Below are 21,518 nucleotides of genomic sequence, written 5' to 3' on the forward strand. Positions count from 1 at the left end.
TTTTAAAGATCATAAGAGAAAGGGCAGAGATGGGCTCATTGGAAAGTTTCACTCCCAAGCCCACTTAGATTCCTCACAATACAGTTTCCCTGTTCCAGAATTTCACCACTAATGGAACAGACTAAACAAAGATTTAACTCATCCATAATTACACAGGCAGTAAAACAAATCAGGATCCCAACCAGATCTTCTGACTCTAATATCCTAACACATAGAGTCTTATAAGTGATTTAAATTGATATGAGGATACTCTGTCAATATCAATTGCATCAGGGTGGCCATCTCTTCCACAAAGCCCACCTCAGGCCCACTGAGGAAGACTTGGCCCCTTAGACTTTAACCTCTGGTTGATCATTTACTGGCTCTGCTCTGGTTTACAACTGAACCCACCATGAGACTATCAGCTCCCTGACAAGGACCTGAGTTCCATTCAGCTTTAGGTCCTCCATCACTCACAGCTAAGCCTACAAGATTTAATTAATGGGTGATATTTAAATAAATTAATTGATATAAGGATAGTTTTAAATAGTTAAACAAGTACATAGATCGCATTGGCATATTAACTGATTTTATCCTCACAAAATGTTAGAAAACAGATGCACTAGGCCAGAAGCATGATCAAGAAGTGACCAAGATATTTTAGTCAAAAGAGTAATTCTTTGCTACTTGGAAATACTAAAAATATTCAAAGCGTATAAAGTCTGGCAGGCAGACAATGAAGATGACTACTGAAACCCAATCAACTGAATACCAAAACAGTTGTGTGTTAACTAGGATACTGGTGATTAAGCATGCAATACTTCATTCATATAGTTTATATATATATATAGAGAGAGTTATATATATAAAAATCTCTATAGCTTAGGGAACTCAAAATTTGATATATTTAAACAGCTATATTTTATAACAAATGGTCTCATTTTTAAAATCTCGCACCAGGCTGTACCCATATCTGCAGCAGGTCTCCAAGGTGAACAGCCTCTGCCATGTTGGAACGTGAAAAAGGGTTCCATTATATTAGAGCAGCATTTTGAAATAGGATATAGTACAAGCTATTTCACCAATATAAATCCAAATGAATTTTTTTCAAAGCATAAGGAGATCACTGAAAAGAATTATGCTGAAATATTAATAGTTGTGGGTAGGATTATGGGTGAATTTTTCTGATTTTTTCCTATATTTTCAAAGTGTTCTATAATGACTATATGTTACTTTTTATAGCTAAAAAATAAAGATATTTAAGATGGTTCTAGGGGAAATAGCAAATTAGCTGAGATAACATCTTCAACATCATTAAGACGTCTACCTCCAGGAATTCCTTGGTAGTCCAGTGGTTAGGACTTTGAGTTTCCAATGCCAGGGGCCTGGGTTTGATCCTGGTCAGGGAACTAGGATCCTGCAAGTTACAAGGTGTGGTCAAAAAAAAAGACTAGACTTCCCAGGTAAGTTGGTAAGATAGGAGTTATCCTTACTTTACACATCTCCAAGATTATTTAACTTTTTTTTTTTTAGTTTTTTGTGTTTGTTTCATTAAAGAGCATGATGAGAATCTAGGTTTTTTAAGCCTGTTTACCACCATATATCACACTATCATTTTAAGAGATGTCTAGTGAACTCAGGAGTTTAAAAATGGGCCATTTAAACAGTAAACAGCTAATTTCAGATATCTCAAATTTGAAAGTGTATTTTTAAAGCAAAAATGGCTTTACGCTAATTGCTTTGTTTCCTACTTAATACCTGTTTACATTATAATTTTTTGCAGATAGCATTTCAAGTAAAAGATTCAGCTACATGTCACAGGCAGAATTTCAAGTACATGTTTTAGTTATATGAGTAAATAATTCTGTATTACTACACTAAAATCAGAAAGGTTGGTCCCTTTGGCAGAATTGCTATGTTTGTATCACAGCTCTATCCTAAAATGACTTTTTATTAGAATACAGAACCAGGAGTTAGAAGACCAGGGACCTTAGACCATGTTCTATTTACTGGTCTGTTTTGGAGTCACTGGGCCACGCTAAGCTTTAAATCCCACATCTAAAAATGGGGTTAGCATATATACCAGCTTACTGAAGTTTAGGACTAAATAGAACTGCTTGGGAAAATGCCTATAAATGATACATATAATAAATATAAGGTAGCATTAGAACTACTTTTCTAAAATATTACTGAGTTTTAACCACAATGAGGTACCATCTCACACTGGTCAGAATGGCTGCTATCAAAAAGTCTACAAACAATAAATGCTGGAGAGGGTGTGGAGAAAAGGGCATCCTCTTACACTTTTGGTGGGAATGCAAACTAGTGCAGTCACTATGGAGAACAGTGTGGAGATTCCTTAAAAAAACTGGAAACAGAACTGCCATATGACCCAGCAATCCCACTGCTGGGCATACACACCGAGGAAAGCAGAACTGAAAGAGTCACGTGTACCCTAATGTTCATCGCAGCACTGTTTATAATAGCCAGGACATGGAAGCAACCTAGATGTCCATCAACAGACGAATGGATAAGAAAGCTGTGGTACATATACACCTTGGAATATTACTCAGCCATTAAAAAGAATATATTTGAATCAGTTCTAATGAGGTGGATGAATCTGGAGCCTATTATACAGAGCGAAGTAAGTCAGAAAGAAAACACCAATACAGTATATTAATGCATATATATGGAATTTAGAAAGATGGTGATGATGACCCTATATGCAAGACAGCAAAAGAGACACAGATGTAAAGAACAGACTTTTGGACTCTGTGGGAGAAGGCGAGGGTGGGATGATATAAGAGAATAGCACTGAACCATATATATTATCATATGTGAAACAGATCTCCAGTCCAGGTTCGATGCATGACACAGGGTGCTCAGGGCTGGTGCACTGGAATGACCCTAATGGATGGGATGGGAGGGAGGTGGGAGGCGGGTTCAGGATGGGGAACACATATACACCCATGGCTGATTCATGTCAATGTATGGCAAAAACCACTACAATAATGTAAAGTAATTAGTCTTCAATTAAAATAAATTAAAGAAACAAAACAACAGCAACAGAAAAATAAAATATTACTGAGTTTTAAGATTTAAAACCATGTTAATTCTGCTTACATTATATATTCAGCACACATCTTTTCATTGTACATAGGTATCATTCTCTACTGGACTCTATTTTTTATGGTTTCAGTTTATAATTATCTTTTTAAGTTGAAATATAGTTGATATATAACATTATTAGTTTCAGGTGTACTCTTTACCTCTTGTAATCATCTTTAAGTACTGGGTTGGGCAAAAAGGTCATTCTGGTTTTTTCATAAGCTGGTACAGAAAAATCTGAATGGATTTTTTGACCAACCCAGTAGTTTTCTTTACAGGTACAAAATAGCTGTGTTCCTAAAACAGACTGTAAAGTCAATTTTCAAAACCATTCTTAACTTATTAGAAGAATACTTTCTCTAAAGGAAGGCTAATTCTTTTATAAAAAGAGAATATATTATTTTAGAGATATTGGTTGCTCTCTACTGGTGGGCTTAAAGACAATATGTTTTAATCATAGATATATCACCTTCATGGCAGTTTTTGCTTTTGCAAAGTTCTTTGTCATGTTTTATCATTTCATTGAGGAAGGTGGTATTTCTACATATCTACATATAATTATGCAAGAAATCATCCTAGTCTCAACAATGGTTTTATTATATTTTTGAATTTCCAGAGGTCACAATATGGAAAAACCTGACTGATCTTAGAAATACATATGATATTATTTTACCTTTAATTTTATTATTCTCTATTTATTGTAGTTTCTTACGATAATCATAAGGCTTCATTTCCTATAAAATAGGAAAACAACAGCTATCCTATGTTTAAGGTTATTTTAAGAATTTTAGTGAGTTAGAAAATATAGGAACCCCTGGTACATGGTAGACAATCCAATAAATGATCATTTCCTACACACATATACATTTGTTCTTTTATTCTTTTATACAGTGGTTCTGTCTTACACATAGACTAGACAACTATTTTTGTTACAGAGACAGAATTCTAAATAATCCAATCAGTTGGGAGAGGCTCCATGGCAAACCGTGCTATGGTGTTGGCACAACAGGTAATGCTAAATCTCTTACTTTCTGATGGTGCTAGTTGCCGCCGAATTGCTTCCCCTACCAGTTCCTTGAGTTTCTTCTTCAGATCTCTGCTGGTTTTCTTATAGAAATAAAGATCTCTTTCCAGCTGCTGGATTTTATCTTCATAATTTTTTAAAGTTTCCACAATGCCTTCCCCATCTCGCTCTATAAAACAGAAACTTACATTTAAAATCAGTTTAACAATAAATGACTGAAAATCCTAACAGAGCTCCCAGACTCTATTTAAAGGATGAGAAGTATGTTACATGTATCTGTTCCTTGAATGGATTTGTTTTCAGTTACAATTTGGATTCTTCTGCCTGTAAAATGTTTTCAAAGTAGGATGAGCCCTTCTCTATCCTAACCCTTCATGATTCATAAGCACTTTTTGAGTAGTTACTAACTAAATTTATCCTCAGAACATCAGAAGTAAGGTCTACATTTGGAACTCTGTCCAGCTGCATCAGTGTCTTAAAGTTTGTATCAGGAACTGTGGATATATAAAAGTCATAAGCCTAAGGTTTATACGCCCAAGAAATGGATGACCGGAACTTCCCTGGCAGCACAGTAGATAGGAATCCACCTGCCAATGCAGGGAACATGGGTTCGATCTTTGGTCCAGAAAGATGCCACATGCCGAGGAGCAACTAACACCATGCGCCACAACCTCTGAGCACGTGCTCTCGAGCCTGTCAGCTGCAACTACTGAAGCCCCCGCGCCTGGAGCCTGTGCTCCACAACACAGGCCATCGTGATGAGAAGCCCACCACATCGCCATGAAGAGTAGCCCCTAATCTCCGCAACTAGAGAGAAAGCCTCTGCAGCAACAAAAACCCAGTGCAACCAAAAATAAATAAATAGATTAATTTTACAAATAAATGCAATGCTTTAAGAAAAAAAAAGACTTAAAAAAAAAAGAAAGAAAGAAACATACAGCTAAGATCTTTCCAGTAGTTAAGACTGTGCTTTCAATGCAAGGGGCGTGGGTTCCATTCCTGGTCAGGGAACTGAGATCCCACATGCCTTCTGGCATGGCCAAGAAAATTGAAAAAAAAAAAAAAAAAAAAAAAGAAATATACAACCAGAAAAACCAGAAACCTGTCAGAAGAGGCTGAAAGATTAAATTACAAAGGAAAAACCACCAGAAAAAGAGAAGAGGGGAAAAAGCCATAAGTAAACCTCTAGTTCATGCCACAATATAACTTAAAACTTCTAATTAATATTTAGGAATGTTTACAACTGTCCCCTTTAAGTTATGTTCTACAACCAGTAAAATTCAGTTTATTGATCTCCAGAAATACACACTTTCAGACCTACTCTCTCCTACTGGTAAATCCATAAAACGGTCCTGTGCTCAGTCGCTCAGTTGTGTCCGACTCTTTGTGACAGTATGAACTGTAGCATGCAGGCTTCCTGCCCTTTGCTATCTCCTAGAATCATACCCTTTAAATCAGTGATGCCATCAAACCATCTCATCCTCAAACCGTCTCATCCTCTGTCACCCCCTTCTTTTTTTGCCTTCAATCTTTCCCAGTGTCAGGGTCCTTTCCAGTGAGTCAGCTCTGCATCAGGTGGCCCAAGTATTGGAGCTTCAGCTTCAGCATCATTTCTCACAATGAATATTCAGGGTTGATTTCCTTTAGTATTGATCTCCTTGCTGTCCAAGGGACTCTTGAGAGTCTTCGCCAGCACCACAATTCAAAAGCATCAATTCTTTGCCACTCAGCCTTCTTTATGGTCCAACTCACACATCCATATGTGACTACTGGAAAAATCATAGCTTTGACTATACAGACCCACCCCTTTGTCGGCAAAGTGATTATCTCTGCTTTTCAATACGCTGTTTAGGTTTGTCATGGCTTATCTTCCAAGGAGCAAGCGTCTTTTAATTTCGTGGCTGCAGTCACCATCCATAGTGATTTTGCAGCCCAAGAAAATAAAGTCTGTCACTGTTTCCATTGTTTCCCCACCTATTTGCCATGAAGTGATGGACCAGATGCCATGATCTTAGTTTACAGAATGTTGCATTTTAAGCCAGCTATTTCCTCTCTTCTTTCACCCTCATCAAGAGGCTCTTTAGTTCCTCTTCACATTCTGCCATAAGGGTGGTTTCATCTGCATTTCTGAGGTTGTTGATATATCTCCCAGCAATCTTGATTCCAGCTTGTGCTTCATTAAACCCAGCATTTTGCATGATGTACTCTGCATGTAAGTTAAATAAGCAGGGTGACAATATACAGCCTTTCCCAATTTGAACCAGTCTGTTGTTCCATGTCCACTTCTAACTGTTGCTTCTTGACCTGCATACGGGTTTCTCAGGAGACAGGTAAGGTGGCCTGGTATTCCCATCTCTTTAAGAATTTTGCACAGAATGTTTCCTACATAAATATTTTCAGTTATAACCTGGTTATGAAAAACTTGTCCCAGCTATAGTAATGAATGATTTAAAAAACGTTCTCATTTGGCTAAAGCATGAGCTTTTTTGTAAAATGCCAATCACTTGAAAAAACATATTAAAAATTCTATTAAAATATCACTTTTAGAGACATAAGACAGAGTAACATGATGTAAAGAGAACATGTTTGAATGAAATAACATATAGAATCCAGTCAAGGAAGTCCTATCATCAGGCAACTAGTTGCTAATTAATTGGTTATAAAATTTAATTTACAGGCAGACTGCCTCAACACTCCAATGCATATATTTTCCAATTTTCTGCTTACTTGGGTTGCTTCTTCCAGATCCCTTTTACCACATTTCCAGCTCTGGATTCATGAGAATGAAGACTCAACAGCTAAGCTGCCTGAACTGAAGCATTCCAGGTATTGATGTACCACCACGCAGTGATTTTGTTGCCATAGGAACTGTTTGTGTACCAGTCATAAGCCCAGGTACTGTGAAGACCAACTGCTATGACAAGCCTTTCCACACCACAGCTGACAGTTGAACTAAACTACTGTGTGCTAAGAAACAGTATGTGCCTGTCAACGGTAGACTAATTTTGACCTAAGCTATAATCTTTAATGCATAAAATTTACAACTGATATAACTAAAAGGAGAACTGTAACCAGAAACCTTACAGAACCTATCACTTTAATTTTATAAAGGTAAAGTGATTTAAATATCAAGGTTCTATATCCTAGAAATGGGGAACTTTTCAGCTATGTATCCACCAAGCCAGATGTCATCCCACATTCCTACACAGTAACCAGAGCAATAACTAACAGGATTGCAGCAGTTCTCTGTGTCGCTGGGGACAGGCGGAGGAGACGGCACTTCAGGCAAGAAGTGCCTTACATCCACAGGGCTATCCCAGCATGTGGGCCCATCACACAAAGCACAAAACACGTCTTAGTAGTAATTATTTATGCATGTTAGGCTTTAACTGACCCAATTCCTTTCCCGATCTCCCTCCTCTACATCATCTTTACACAGCTGATGAGAAGGGGCAGTTACCTTTGAAATGATGTAACAGCAGCTGCATTTTTTGCTCGTGTTCCTTTTGCTGGAGGATCAGTCTCCGGTCACACTGAAATTTCAGATGTTCCAGTGCAGATTCCAACTCACGAACCACGTTATCCCGTTCCAGAACTTTCATTTTAATTTCCTCATTCTGTAACTTTAGTTTCCGTTCAACTTCTCGCAAATTAACCACCTAGCAAAGACATTTTTTGACCTTTTAACTGTCTTAGACAGCCTAATATAACATTAATTTACTTCTCCTTAGACTTCATAAAGATGAAGGTCCTTAATCACCATGGTATAACTACGCAAATGCTTTGTAACAAACCCACAAAATAACCTAACAGCCTTTTTAATTTGTTGGGATTCTGAATTGGTAACAACTTCATTTTAAATATAATGTTGGTCTGACCATCGCCCTTCCATCATTTCTTAGACATAATCTTTGTAGTTTACATTTGTAATCCTGTAACTATTTTCCCAGTCTAAAAAAATATCAAGAATTCTAAAGACTCTTGTAACATCTAGATAATTCTCATTTTTAACTCCAATGTGGATGTTACAAGTAAGTGACAGAATTTTTTCAGCTATAAACAGAGTTTGGGCTGACACTGTACTTGTAGTCCAGTGGGTTCCTCTCTGCACTGATATAAAGTAAAAACACTTCAGACAATATCTGTGTCATAGTACTTGTTAATAATGTAAAGACCTTCTCTCCAGAAAAGTAATAATTTCTACAAAGGGGTCTTAAGATCAGAAAAATCCACTGACCTTGGTCCTTGCACTAATACTACCACAAAAGAGTTATCTGTATCAAAGCCTCAGACAATATGCACCATTATTTCTGCCCTCCAAACACCCAGTGATGGGATGCACTTGCATCAATGATAGAAGCGTATTCCTGACAGTCATTATCCAAGAGGAGGGCTGTGTATAACACTTCCATTAATTTGTTCATCTTTATTTCACTTGTCTCACAGAATTAGAACTTTATTTTAAAACTTCAGTGTTTTATTTTTCATTAATTGTCTATTATCTTAAACTGAATGTATTTTTCAGAGAAAAAAGGTAATCTACTTGTTTAACATTTCATAATATATATCTTAACAGGAGGCATTGGAGAAAAGACGGATATAATTTTCAATGTTATGAAACATCTCTAGCAGTAAACTGTCAAATCGGTATAAAATATCTTAATTTATATTAAGCACATCCAGGTTAATGCTAAAATAGATCACTATCTTTGTCACTGATGTACCATTTCATCTCTATTTCAGTTCATAGAGTATGATGAGAAAGTATAGGTACCCCTACCCAGCAATGAAGGAAAGGGAACCCAAACCTGGAGGGTCCCTTGATTTTTCATGAATGCTAAGTAGGAACAACCAAATCTAGAAAGCATCCAACTAATACTGCCTGAAGAATATTTGGACTAAATTCTTTGGATTTTAAAACTATTTCAAAAAGCGTCCTCCTTTCAAGTGACCCTTCAATTTTAAGAAGCTCACTAAAAGTTAGGCCTACAATACTTGGATAAGCACAAAGATTTCCGATAACATTCAGTACTATAAAGTCTACATATATGTGAGCTGTATACCCATCTTGATCCCTATTTATAAGAAAACCCTCTGTCCCTGAAAAACAAACCTTATTGAAATATCTGAAAAGAACAGCTCTAATCTCAACAGGACTCAGGCAAATTAGTTTTTCTAAGACATTTGCTTCACTATGAGAGAGGTTTTGAAATGAAGCTCTGAGCAAGTTCTGGCGACTCTGGATACTTTCGTTCTTGTATTCAATTGCGGCTTCCAAAGCTTCAATCCCTTCTTCAAGTTGGAAAAGAACATGTTCTTCCTAGATATAATACAATAGAAATCACTCATTTTAAATGAAATAGTATAACTTTGACTTTGTCATATTCTAAGATGTTACTATGCTATTTGGGTCTAATGGACATTACCATTCTTCTACCTTTCCCTCAAACCAATCCATGGTGGTTGCCAAATAAGTATCATGCACTGTGCTGTATTTTCACCACAAAACATTACAGTGTTTTTAGTTACAGAATTCCTCATAAAACAGAAACTCAAATGTTTCTTGAAGATAAGAACTGACCCTCTAGAAATGCAGATGGCCAACAGGTATATGAGAAGATAGATACTCAACATCACTAATCATCAGGGAAATGCAAATAAAAAACCACAATGTGATACACACCTGTCAGAATGGCCATCATCAAGAAGAACACAAATAACACGTTGGTGAGGATATGGAGGAAAGTGAATTCTCATACATGGTTGGTGGGAATGTAAATTGGTGCAGCCACTGTGGAAAACAGTATGGAGGTTTCTCAAAACACTAAAAAAGAACTACTATATGACCCAGCAATTCTACTCCTGGGTACATATCTGGGAAGAAAAACTAATTTGAAAAGATACATGCACCTCAATGTTCATAGCAGCTTTATTTACAGTTGCCAAGGTATGGAAGCGACCTAAGTGTCCATCAACAGATGAATGGATAAAGAAGATGTGGTATATAAACACAAAGGAATACTACTTGGTCACAAAAAAGAACGAAATTTTGCCATTTGCAGCAGCAACAAGGATGGACCTGGAGGGCATTATAGTAAGTGAGTCAGACAGAGAAAGACAAATGCTGTATCACTGATATGTAGAATCTAAAACTTGTAACAAACTAGTGAATATAACAACAAAAAAAGAAGCAGACTCACAGATACAGAGAACAAGACAGTGGTTACCAGTGGCAGGGCACATACTAGGGGTTGGGCAGTGGGAGGTACAATCAATTGGGAGTAAGACAGGCTACAAGGATGTATTATACTACACAGGGAATATAGCCAATATTTTGTAGTAACTGTAAATGGAGTATAACCTTTAAAAATTGTATTAAAAAATAAAAATTAAAAATGGACACTCTACCACTCTGCAAACATAATTTGCTCATTCCTATCTCTATGCCTTATTTAACAGTGTTCTATCTAAAATGACCTTCTTTCTTATATCAATACATACCATGTTTTTCATAATCCAACTCAAGATTCTGATTCACCAATGCTTCCTTAATTCAATCTTCCACCAAATGATCACTGCATTGCTTTGGATAAATAATGTATTAAGTATAGCTTTATTAGGTTTCCCTGGTGGCTCAGTGATAAAGAATCTGCCTGCCAATGAGGAGACGTGGGTTTGATCCCTGGGTGAGGAAGACCCCCTGGAGAAGGAAGTGGCAACGAACTCCCGCATTCTTGCCTGGGAAATTCCATGGACAGAGGAGCCAGGCAGGCCACAGGCCACGGGGTCGCAAAAGACTCAGACATGACTTAGTAACTAAACAACAACAACAAAATAGCTTTATTACATTATCTATGACTTGATTTTTATATTCATCAAGATTTAGAGTTTTCTCATCTTTCTGTCTCTTCTCCTCGGATGGAGTAGAATTCCTCAAGAGAAGCATAATGTTTTCTACTTTTTTGTTTCTTCCATAGGGCCCAGGAACTGTCCTGGGCACTCAAGAATTCCTTAAATGCTCAAATGTTTTGCTGAATTTTAGGTTCTCAGACCTTTAGATCTGCAGGGCTGGGGGCTGACTTTGACAGCCTTGAGGGGAAAACCTCATTCTGTGGTCCTTGGCAAAACTACCCAAATTAAGTTATAAAATAGGGCAGTAGAAGTTCATGATGTCACATAGCCTCCAGTCAAGTTTATCTTCAATTTCTTTCATCAACTCAATGAACAATAATGTCATCAAATCCTCTCCCCTGTTCCTTCTTAACCAGCCCCTTCAACTTCCTCTCATACTTGCTCAAATCTAAAACACTACAAGATACAGTAAGGTGTGTGATTCCCAGACACTTACTTTTTGTTAGCAACTTTCCCTTACTTTGGACATTGACCATAAATATTTGCAGAGAAAATCCAGCCTCAAAAGTTCATCTTTGTCTGATAAAATAATAAGTTATGGTTACCACTGCCAACTGAAATAAAATTTTGAAAAAAGACGAAGTCTGGGACAATTTGGTAGCCAATAAATGCAACACCTTTTACATAGTTAAAAAAATGATGAAGAGAAGCCACATGTTCCCCTAAATGAAAACTCCTTAAAAGGTATTTCTATTGGCGGTTGAATTTTGCACATCTACTTGGCTAGGACTTAGTGTGGAACAATGCTCCCGTACTTTCTAAAACAATTAACCCTTAATGCTCTAGGCCTCTGTTATAGATGATGAATTATCAAGTATCATCCAAGAAAGATGCATAAAGAAAAGGTGCCCTCTTTAGAAAAAATGAGAAAAAGAGTCCCTCAAATCATTTTCTGTGTTCTGTGAAAACCTCAGCTGAGAAAGGCCATACTCAAAGCAAGTGTGAGTCTCCCTGTCCCTGGCAATGCTAGGAAGGGGCCACATTCATGTACCTCCATGAGAGGACATCACAGTCTCTAGTCAAGCATGGCTTATGGCACCAAACAGGTGCCAAGGAAACTCAGTACATCTGACAAAGTCTCAAGGAAACAAAGTTGATCAGGTTTATCATTTTTATGTTTAGGTAACAAAGGTGAAGGAAATCATCCAAGTGATCCATCATACAGTACTTCCAGTTCCAAAGCATACTGACTTACTTCAGGTGACAACACGCTACCATTTTTAAGTTTCTCATCCACGCTGTTTCTTTGTCTCTGCAGCTGATCCTTTTCTCTCTGGAGGGCTTCTACTTGTTCTGAAATCTTTATTTTCTCCTCAGCTGTGCTGCTCTGGAGCTGCACATTCTTTTCAGACAACTCTTGGTCCAACAAGCTCAGGCGAGTTGATATTTTTAAACTGTCTGTGTTCAAAGCCTAAAAAGATAATCAACCAGACACCCCAAGGTCAGTTATTAGAAATATAGACTATAAATAAATTGGGAAAAAACAGAGAAAACTACTATGTGAACATATTGTTAGCTCTTACATTATTTTCTCCCATGGATTTTTTTGGGGGGCTTCATTTTCTAAGTCTTAAGTTGAATGTCTTTTTTTTTTTTAAGTGGAGATTAAAAAAATTTTTTTTTATTATTTATTTGGCTGTGCCTGGTCTTGGTATTTCATCAAAATAATTACATGTATATACTACCATAACATTACCAGTTTTAGATACTGTCTGCTGGTTGTCTATTATGGAAGATAAGGATTTAGCACTCTTATGCCTCCTTGTCTGTATTTCCCCTCCTTGTATTCTCCCAACTTAAGTTGTATTATAGTTTTTACTCAAATCAATAGTTTACATGACTTCGTGAATATTATTCATAACTGAACTATCTAGGACAAAATGATCATATTTCCATCTGGAACACTTTTTTCTGGTTACCTTATAACTAATTCTTTTCCAATAGAACTATAAAATTCCTCTCAACATTATTTTTTCAGTTGATCAAAACTTAATCAGGGAATATTTTCATTCTCTTCTGGAAACATTTTGTCTAGAGTCTCCATCCTCCTGCTCCAAACTAGACTATAGTTGTTCCTAGACTTCCTTTGGTACTGTTGAAAATTTCCAGTCAGAGCACATTTTCTGGGTCCCAAGTCTTTCTTTTGCATAGCTTGTGTCCTCATATTTAAGGAGCACATCCTCTAGTAGTTTCCTGAGACAGACTGGGTTATAGATAAATTTTTTCACTTGAAAATGTCTGTATTCTACCTTCCCATTTAATTTATATTAGTCTAAAAAGAGACTCTTTGTTTGGACACCATTTTCCTTATGAGTTTTAAGACTGCTTCAGGTCTAATGAAGAGTGCTGAGAACTCCAAAGCCATTCTGACTCTCAAGATTTACACAATATGCTTTTGATGGTCTTTGCTATGCCCTTGATAAACTATTTCAACCCAGAGTTTCATATCTTCAGTGTTGGCAATTTTTTTTGTATTATGTCTTTGATAATCTCCTCTTCTCCTGTTTCCTCTTTTGGAATTCCTGTTTCTTGGATTATGGACTTTGTGGGTTTGTCAATTAAATTTTATTCCTCTTATTTTCTATTTATTTTTTATTTACTTTCTGAGATGTTTCTTAACATTATCCTTCAAAGCTTTTAATTTCCAAAAGTTCTTTCATGTTTTTTATAGCCTGCAGTTCTTATTTTATGGATGGAGTATCAGCTTTTACCACCTTGAAGATATTAAGATTTTTTAAGTTTTTTCAGCTCCTTGTTCTATCTCTAACTTCTCTGATCATCTTCTTTTTTTTTTTTTCTTTTGTTTTGGCCTCCATCTTTAATGTTAGTAGCATTCTTGAGATCTCCATCATACTTAAGAGTCAGGTATTAAAATGCTGATACTGTGGTGGGTTAAGATTTATGACAGGAGGATATACCTGGAACATGGACACTTAGTTGGGGGCTCCCAAATGTAAATTTGTAGGGTGTTTTTTCCTGGGATTGTTTCAGAAAAATCTACCCATCTTCTGCTGGGAAGTATAAGTCTGGCTGCCTGCATTTTGCGATCTATGAAGGGGTTAGGAAATGGATATCTCAGGATTAAGACTTTCATCCATTCCCTGTTTATTTTGACTTACCCCAAGCCTCTGCTGTACTTGGTTCAATCTTCAGAAAATAAATCATCTAGTCCAGAATTAGAAAAGGATGGTGTCCCGACCATGCCCTGTTTTCATTCTTAGGCCTCACTCCTCCCTTCTAAAATTCATGGTCCCTTCATTTCTGAGTTTTTTTTTTCATGTTTATGTGAATTATAGCTTGTGAAGCTGTTACTAAAAAAGCTAAGGATAAAGGTTTGACTCTCGTTGGTGTCCCTCTTCTAGGCACTTGGATTTCAGCTTTTTCTGTTCTGCTAAGCCAGTAACCACTTATCTGCTTTCCACCTTACATTTTTTTGGTAACCTTCTGTCTTCTGTTATCTCCCCTACTGTTTTTTCCCTTTATGTGTTTATAGGTTTTTTTGAGTTAACAGCTTTACTAAAATATAGTTCATATACATTGATTTAAAGTGTATAATTCGATGGTTTTTTTTTTTTTTCCAGATCTGTCCCTAATGCTTTATTAGTCACCTACAGGCCTGTTCTCAGTTATGTGGGCTCCAAGGAGGGGGTCACCACTCACCAGCTCGAAGTTTGAGAAGGACTTGGCCTAACCCTCTGTGGTCATGGACTGTGGAGTCTGAAGGAGCAGGTCTGGCATTTCCTGGGTCAGTACAGGACACAGGAAGGGGCCTAGAGGTGGGCCAAGAGCCCATTCGATGGTTTTAAGTATATTTGCAAACTTGTGCAACCATCACCATAATCAATCTTAGAACATTTTCATCAGTCTCTCAGAAGAGACCCTATGCTCACTAGCACTCATTCTATTTCCTCACCAAGCCCTGATCCAGTTCTAAATAACCAGTATTCTAGTTTCTGTCTCTATGGAATTGTCTACTATGACTGAGTTCTTTCACTTAACATTCATTTAACATCATGTTTTCAGGATTCATCCATGTTGTAGCACGTATCAGAGCTTCATTCCTTTCTACTGTTGAATAATAGTCCATTATATGAATGTGTACCACATTTCGTTTATACATGATCAGTTGAAGGACACTGGGTTGCTTTCATTTTTTGACTACTATGAATAATGCTGTTATGAATATTCATGTACAAGTTTTTGTGTGCACTATGTCTTCACTTGATTCGAATGTACACCTAGGTGTGGATGCTAGTTCATTTGGTAATTCTATGTTCAACATGTTATCCCAAGTAACTGCACCATTTTACAACCCCACCAGCAATGTGTAAGAGTACCAATTCCTTCATATCCTCACTAAAATTATTTTTCTGATTATACTCATCCTAGTGGGTATGAAGCAGTATCTCATTTAAATTTTGATTTGCATTTACAAGATGGCTATGATGTTGAGCATCTTTTCACGTGCTTCTTGGCCATTCACAAATCTTTGGAGAAATTTCTATCTGAATCCTTTGCCTGTTTTTAAACTGGGTTGCCTTTTCATTACTGAGCTGTTCAAGAGTTCTACATCTGTTCTAAATACAGACTTAATGATGTACAAACACCTCCCATTCTATGAGTTATCTTTTCACTTTCTGGATGGTGTTCTTTACATTACAAATGCTTTTAATATTGATGAAATCCAATTTATCTAATTTTTTCTGTTGTTTGTGTTTAAGGTATAATATTCAATAAACCACTGCTTCATCTAAGGTCACAAAAAGTTATACGTATGTTTCTTTCTAAGACGTTTATAGTTTTAGCACTTACATTTAGGTCTTTGATTCATTTTATTTGTATATGGTATGAATATAGACTTTTTAAGATAAATCCTTTTTTTTTTTATTTACTTTGGGCTGTGCTGGGTCTTTGTTGCTCAATGGGCTTTCCTCTAGTTGTGGTGAGAGCGGGCCACTCTAGTTGTGGAGTGAGTTTCTCATTGCAGTGGCTTCTCTTGTTGTGGAGCACGGGCTTTAGCACGTGGGCTGCAGAAGTTGAAGTTCATGGGCTATGGGGTGCAGGTTCAGTAGTTGTGGCACACAGGCTTAGTTGCTCCATGGCATGTAAGATCTTCCTGGACCGGGGATTAAACCTGTGTCTACTGCATTGGCAGGTGGATTCTTTACCAATGAGCCACCAGGGAAGCCCTGAATATAGGCTTTTTTATACTGTGTTTCTTGTCTGAAATGCATACGATCACATCTTATAGTATTTCTTAAATACCGAAAAAATATGTAATATGTTTTATCCTTTGTAATATCCTTTGTTCAAAAAGAACCCTGAAATATGTCTCAAGTTTCTCTTCTGTTTAATTAAAACTATCTTCAAAGAATCAATTTTGCTATGATCTACTGTGGGTTTCATTCATTTGCACTCTGTGCTTATCTCAGTATGTTCTTACTTCCTAAATATTACATCTTGTTGAAACTAGAAAACACCTATTTTCTTTTCTTTGTTTTTCCTGCATCATAAAGTAAATGTAGTTCAGGAGTAAGAGTTTCCTTCTCACTCCTTTCTTTTTCTCTTTTTTTCTTTTCTGATACAGAACGTATCAAAAAGGTCCCAGGTATTTCCTTCTATTTATTCACTTGATACATTGATTTGTAAATCCTCTTTGCTGTCACTACATGTTTCTTTTTTGTGGGGAGGTGGGCAGCTTCTAAAACCTGACGCTGACAGCCAGTGTGGACAAGTTACCTGGATGGAGCACCAGCAACTGGGCTGGTTAGAAGGGCTGCCCCTACCCCTGTCTCCAACAGCCTGCTGCCAAAAGCTATCTCAACATGGTTGGGAAACAGAAGGCAGAGCAGAGGTAACTAGATCTTGTTCACATGTTAACTAAGGTGGAGAAGTTAAGAACATGTCACCATCACCCCAGACCTAGTAGTAGTACATCTATGCTGGATGAAAGGCAGGTTTTTTAATAAAGAGGCAGAGCTTATTCCATGATTCCATGACTGACTCCAGACTCAAGGTCAGCTGGAGGCAAAGGTTTGTGCAGAAAGTCTTTTTTTACAATTTTTAAAAATTGAAGTATAATTGATTTACAATGTTGTGCCAATCTCTGCTGTAGAGCAAAGTGACTCAGTTGTACACATATATACATTATTTTTTATATATTCCATAATGGTGTATCACAGAATATAGTTCCCTGGGCTATACATTAGGATCTTGTTGTTTATCCATTCTAATGTAACAGCTGGGATCTACCAACCCCACCCTCCCAGTCCATCCCTCTCCCTCTCCCACTTTCCCTTGGCAAACACAAGTCCATGAGTCTCTTTCTGTTTTGTAAATAGGTTCATTTGTGCCATATTTTAGATTCCACATACAAGTGATATCATATGGCATTTGTCTTTCTCTTTGTAGAGAAAGTTTTCTTAAAGTCTAGGGCAAGTCAGCTTTATTTTCAGATGCTATTGTTGCTACTGATATTATCAAAAATCTCCTGGTCCTTATAATACTTATACAGTCATTTTTCAAAACCTGAAACTGAGGCAAAGTCCTTCATAAAAGGACTTATATGAATGGCTCATAAAACCCAAGTCCTACAACAAAAATTTCTGTAAAGATACTCAAGTCTTTATAAGTAGAAAAATAAGCAAATCTGTATTATACAAAGTCTTTTTTCTTTTATAGGAATCCTGAGTAGTAGTATAGTTAGATCATTTTCAAGTCTATTCTTCCAATGTTCACACAACGCTCACCCAATGTTCACTCTCTAATGGTACAGATTATTTTTAAAATATCCACTAAGTCTAATAATAGAGGCTTCCATAGGAAATGGCAAGCATGCTATTCTAAATGGTTACATAGTTTCTGTTTGGGATAATAAAGTTTGGAAATAGATAACAGTGATGGTTGTACAACACTGAATATAATTAATGCTGCTGAATTGTACACTTTAAAATGGTCAAAATGGTAAATTTTATGTTATGTATTACACACTACAATTTTTTAAATACCACCAAAAGTTAATAACAGATAACTCATACTTGGTAGAACACTGAACATTTTACTTCAAAACTGAAACAGATTTTTGTGATGGTCATTAAATAAGCACTAGTAAGCTAAATACACTGAAAACCAGAAGAGTTTTCTTTTGGTTCTAACTTCACAGTGGTTTGATTTACTTTATAAAAAAATAAATCTCAATTTATATGGCTTACAACCAGAATCAAAGAGCATATTAAATAGAATACCTGACTAGATCGCAACTTCTTACTTTCCAGGTGGCTCTTCTCCTGTAACAGGGCCTCCTTCTTTGAAACTATGGCCTCCCGTTTCTTTAAGTCTTCTTCCAGCTCCTCTAATTCTTGGCGTTGGTTCAGAACTTTCTCTACTTCTTCATCTAACCATTTCTTTTGCTTATCCAATTTCTACATTAAAATTCGAAAGAAATGTTACAATTTGTTTTTCTTCACCATAAAATTTATATGGTAATAATATAACTTAAGGCTGACTAAAACACCTTAAATGAACATTTAAAAGCTATCTGGAACACCTTAAATGAACAGTGAGAATAAGAAAATAGTGTCTGTCCAAAATTGTCAAGAAGTAAGTGGTTCTAAGTTAACATCTTCCTATGTTGTTTTATAAGGAGTTAAAATTTATTCCTTGAAAATGCTTGAGTCTGGGATTTTAAGGCTGACAATTTTCTTTATATATACTGAGAGTCAGTTCTGAGAACATGCTGGAAATCTTGTCTGTTCCAGAGGTGCTTACCTCCACCTCAGCACTAATGAATGAGCTCCTTGCCTGACTGCAGGGACAAAGCTTTTTGCCTCTCTAGCCCCAGTGCCTGCTATACTGCCTGGCCCATGATTGACTTTCAATAAAATGTTATATGAATGACTGAATGAATTTCTGATTCAATTAACCAATGAGGTGAATAAATGAATAGACACAGTGGAAAGACGTAAGGCATGAAAATCTACTCTGCATTGTAACCTGTCGACATAAAATAATTACAAAATAAATTGAGCTGTAAAGATTTCCAAAACAAGCATCTCAGTATTATCTTGAGCTAAGGGTACCTAGAAATAAGTACAAACAAATATGTGAACGGAATAACTGTCCAAGATGGAATCTACCAAGTGCCCATCTGCACTGGGACAGAGTAATGAAGCAATGCTTCCTAAAGAACAAGAAAACAATCAATATAGTACTATTTTCCAGTTCTTCTCAAACTTGATAAAAAAAAAAAACCTGTTCCCAGAAATCTATATTAAGACAATAAGACAGTGAATATTCACGAGAAAAAGTGAGCAAAGTGACCAAGGCAAAGTGAGATCCAGAGTCCAGAGCTCTGTAGTTTTTCATCCAGACCTAGATAGTATGGTTCTACAAGCAACAGCACATCTGAATAATACTAAACCCTAAAATAGCAGCTCTACAATTACTAGGAACAGTAAGGATACCCCAGAGCAACGAAAGAAATACTTTAGTTTTGTTATATCCAGCTCTATCTTAGAAACTCCACACGAGACCCTATGAAGACTAGCAACTAAAACATATTCTACAAACATTTCTTGACTGAGTGGGGTTTGAAAGTTAAGTACGAGATCTTCTGTAAGCTCCATTCCAATAAAAGAGCAACCAAAAAATGATGATTGTTGATAATAAATGCTGTATACAGCTAACTCCCAGGTACATGCATGCAAAAATGGAGGGCAGGATGGGTTCTGTCTGAGAAATGGAAGTTAACATCAATGCCTGCCTCAGAGCAGGCAATACTTTAGCTGCGCTTTGAGGACTGGGTGCTGTGCTGTGCTTAGCCACTCAGACGCGTCGGACTCTGCGTCCCCGTGGGCTGTAGCCCGCCAGGTCCAGGGAAGCCCTTGAGGATTGGGTAGCAGTCTGCTAACATAATAGGTTTTTTAGAGAAACAATAATAAATGAATGAATTTTCCTGCACTGGAGATAATAAAGTTATGATTTGTGCAATTCACAGTATCTTAGTAAGTTTTCTGAAAATTTCTTACTTGGTCTCTTCTCTCTTACAGTAAATAGTCCTACCATGCAGTGCCAATTTTAAATACTTTCTTCTTATAAAAGAGTTTCATATCAAAACAAGGTCCTATTATAAGCTTTTTGGATAGTCATATTGATTAATTTATAATCTTATTTAGAGTCAAATTCTGGAAAATGTTGTTTTAGAACACTAAAAAGCAGGAAGGGTTTGTTTGTTTATTATTATTTTTAACCCAACAAAGTCAATGCAGGCTGTGAGAACCTATTGTTGTATTCATTTAAATTTAGATTCTTAACATTCTGTAAAGCGGTGCTAACTATTCTATGCTTTCCTACCTCTTCCACTCCTCCACATACCCTTCCACCCAAAAATATTATTACCAGGCATGTCAGAGAGAGAGCTCTTTAACCAATTTCTAAAAAGCACTAGTAAAATAACTTAGAATACATGCATGTCCTAAATCTTACTGTTATAAAATATTAATATATAAGATTTAAGAAGAGCAAATAATTTTTTTAGAATTAGGTTGATGTATTTGCATTTGAGGGTAATTATAGTTTTAAGTACAGTAATTTTTAAGACTTTTAGTACTGCTATTCCTAATTTACATAAAATTTTGTTTCTTTGAACTTTGATGTTAATTTATGAATTTCATTTTTTAAATGTGGCATTAAGACAATAGCTTTTTAATATATTACACATGGTTCATATACAATTTGGTTGTGTTTGAGTAGAGAGCTCTTATCTTGAGAAATATATCTGTTTCTAGGGGAATAAACCAGTCTTGACATAAGGATAAACACAATCTAGTTTTCATGTTTACATTTCACAACATTCAAATAAACTCATTTCTACTGAAGTAAGAATACAGCATTCATGTTGATGTTTGGTAGAAACCAACACAATACTGTAAAGCAATTATCCTTCAGTTAAAAATAAATAAATTAAAAACAAAACAAAAAAAAGTACAGCACATTTCTGGATGAGAAATTAATTTTTAATAACAGAAAAGTTTCAAAAGAAATATTAGAAATTTTGTACTCCAGCAGCAAAGTCTAGTGTTTGAAGATTTTATTTACAGTCCACCTCTTTTTACCTCTACTTAGACAATCATCAAATCAAAAAGAAACCAGGAAACACTAAACAGAATCGACAAACCTGGAGTTGGTCTATACTTCCAAACGAACCTTTTCTCCTTTTCATCTTAAATGCATCAAGGTCCTCAGCTTTCAGTTTTAGATCTTTCTGTTCTGTTTTTAACTGTAGTTCCTATAGAAAACAGGAATTAAAATCACCTTATTGCTTTTACTACATGGCCATCATTAAGTATTTATGCAGATAATCATTTTAATATTTACTTTCCTAGTTACAAAAAGAAAGAAAACAAGTAGATGAAGCTTGGGGCTATTAAGGAAGAAAATTATGTTAGCCCTTCATTCAAGCAATAATATCTCACAGCAAAAATCAGCATTTACTAGA

The 21,518-nt window shown here is 36.3% G+C and overlaps 1 protein-coding gene and 1 long non-coding RNA gene across 11 annotated transcripts in view; one reads left to right on the plus strand and one right to left on the minus strand.

Moving 5' to 3' along the window:
- The window catches only part of KIF27 (kinesin family member 27), an 81,981-nt gene that overhangs the window by 4,221 nt on the left and 56,242 nt on the right, over positions 1 to 21,518 (minus strand). For all 10 annotated transcript variants that reach the window (XM_043452919.1, XM_043452927.1, XM_043452918.1 and 7 more), the window contains 6 exons: positions 21,198 to 21,308; positions 18,268 to 18,444; positions 12,219 to 12,434; positions 9,225 to 9,431; positions 7,572 to 7,770; positions 4,116 to 4,280 (listed from right to left, as the gene is read on the minus strand). In XM_043452919.1, the coding sequence (XP_043308854.1) occupies positions 4,116 to 4,280; positions 7,572 to 7,770; positions 9,225 to 9,431; positions 12,219 to 12,434; positions 18,268 to 18,444; positions 21,198 to 21,308 (1,075 nt within the window). The remainder of the gene's footprint in view (positions 1 to 4,115; positions 4,281 to 7,571; positions 7,771 to 9,224; positions 9,432 to 12,218; positions 12,435 to 18,267; positions 18,445 to 21,197; positions 21,309 to 21,518) is intronic.
- On the plus strand, positions 10,181 to 14,683 carry LOC122431661. Its single transcript, XR_006266590.1, has 3 exons — positions 10,181 to 10,205; positions 12,146 to 12,223; positions 14,605 to 14,683. It is a non-coding gene; the product is annotated as an uncharacterized LOC122431661 (long non-coding RNA).

The sequence above is a fragment of the Cervus canadensis genome, chromosome 30 (genome assembly GCF_019320065.1).
Source record: "Cervus canadensis isolate Bull #8, Minnesota chromosome 30, ASM1932006v1, whole genome shotgun sequence".
In the NCBI taxonomy this organism is placed as follows: domain Eukaryota; kingdom Metazoa; phylum Chordata; class Mammalia; order Artiodactyla; family Cervidae; genus Cervus; species Cervus canadensis.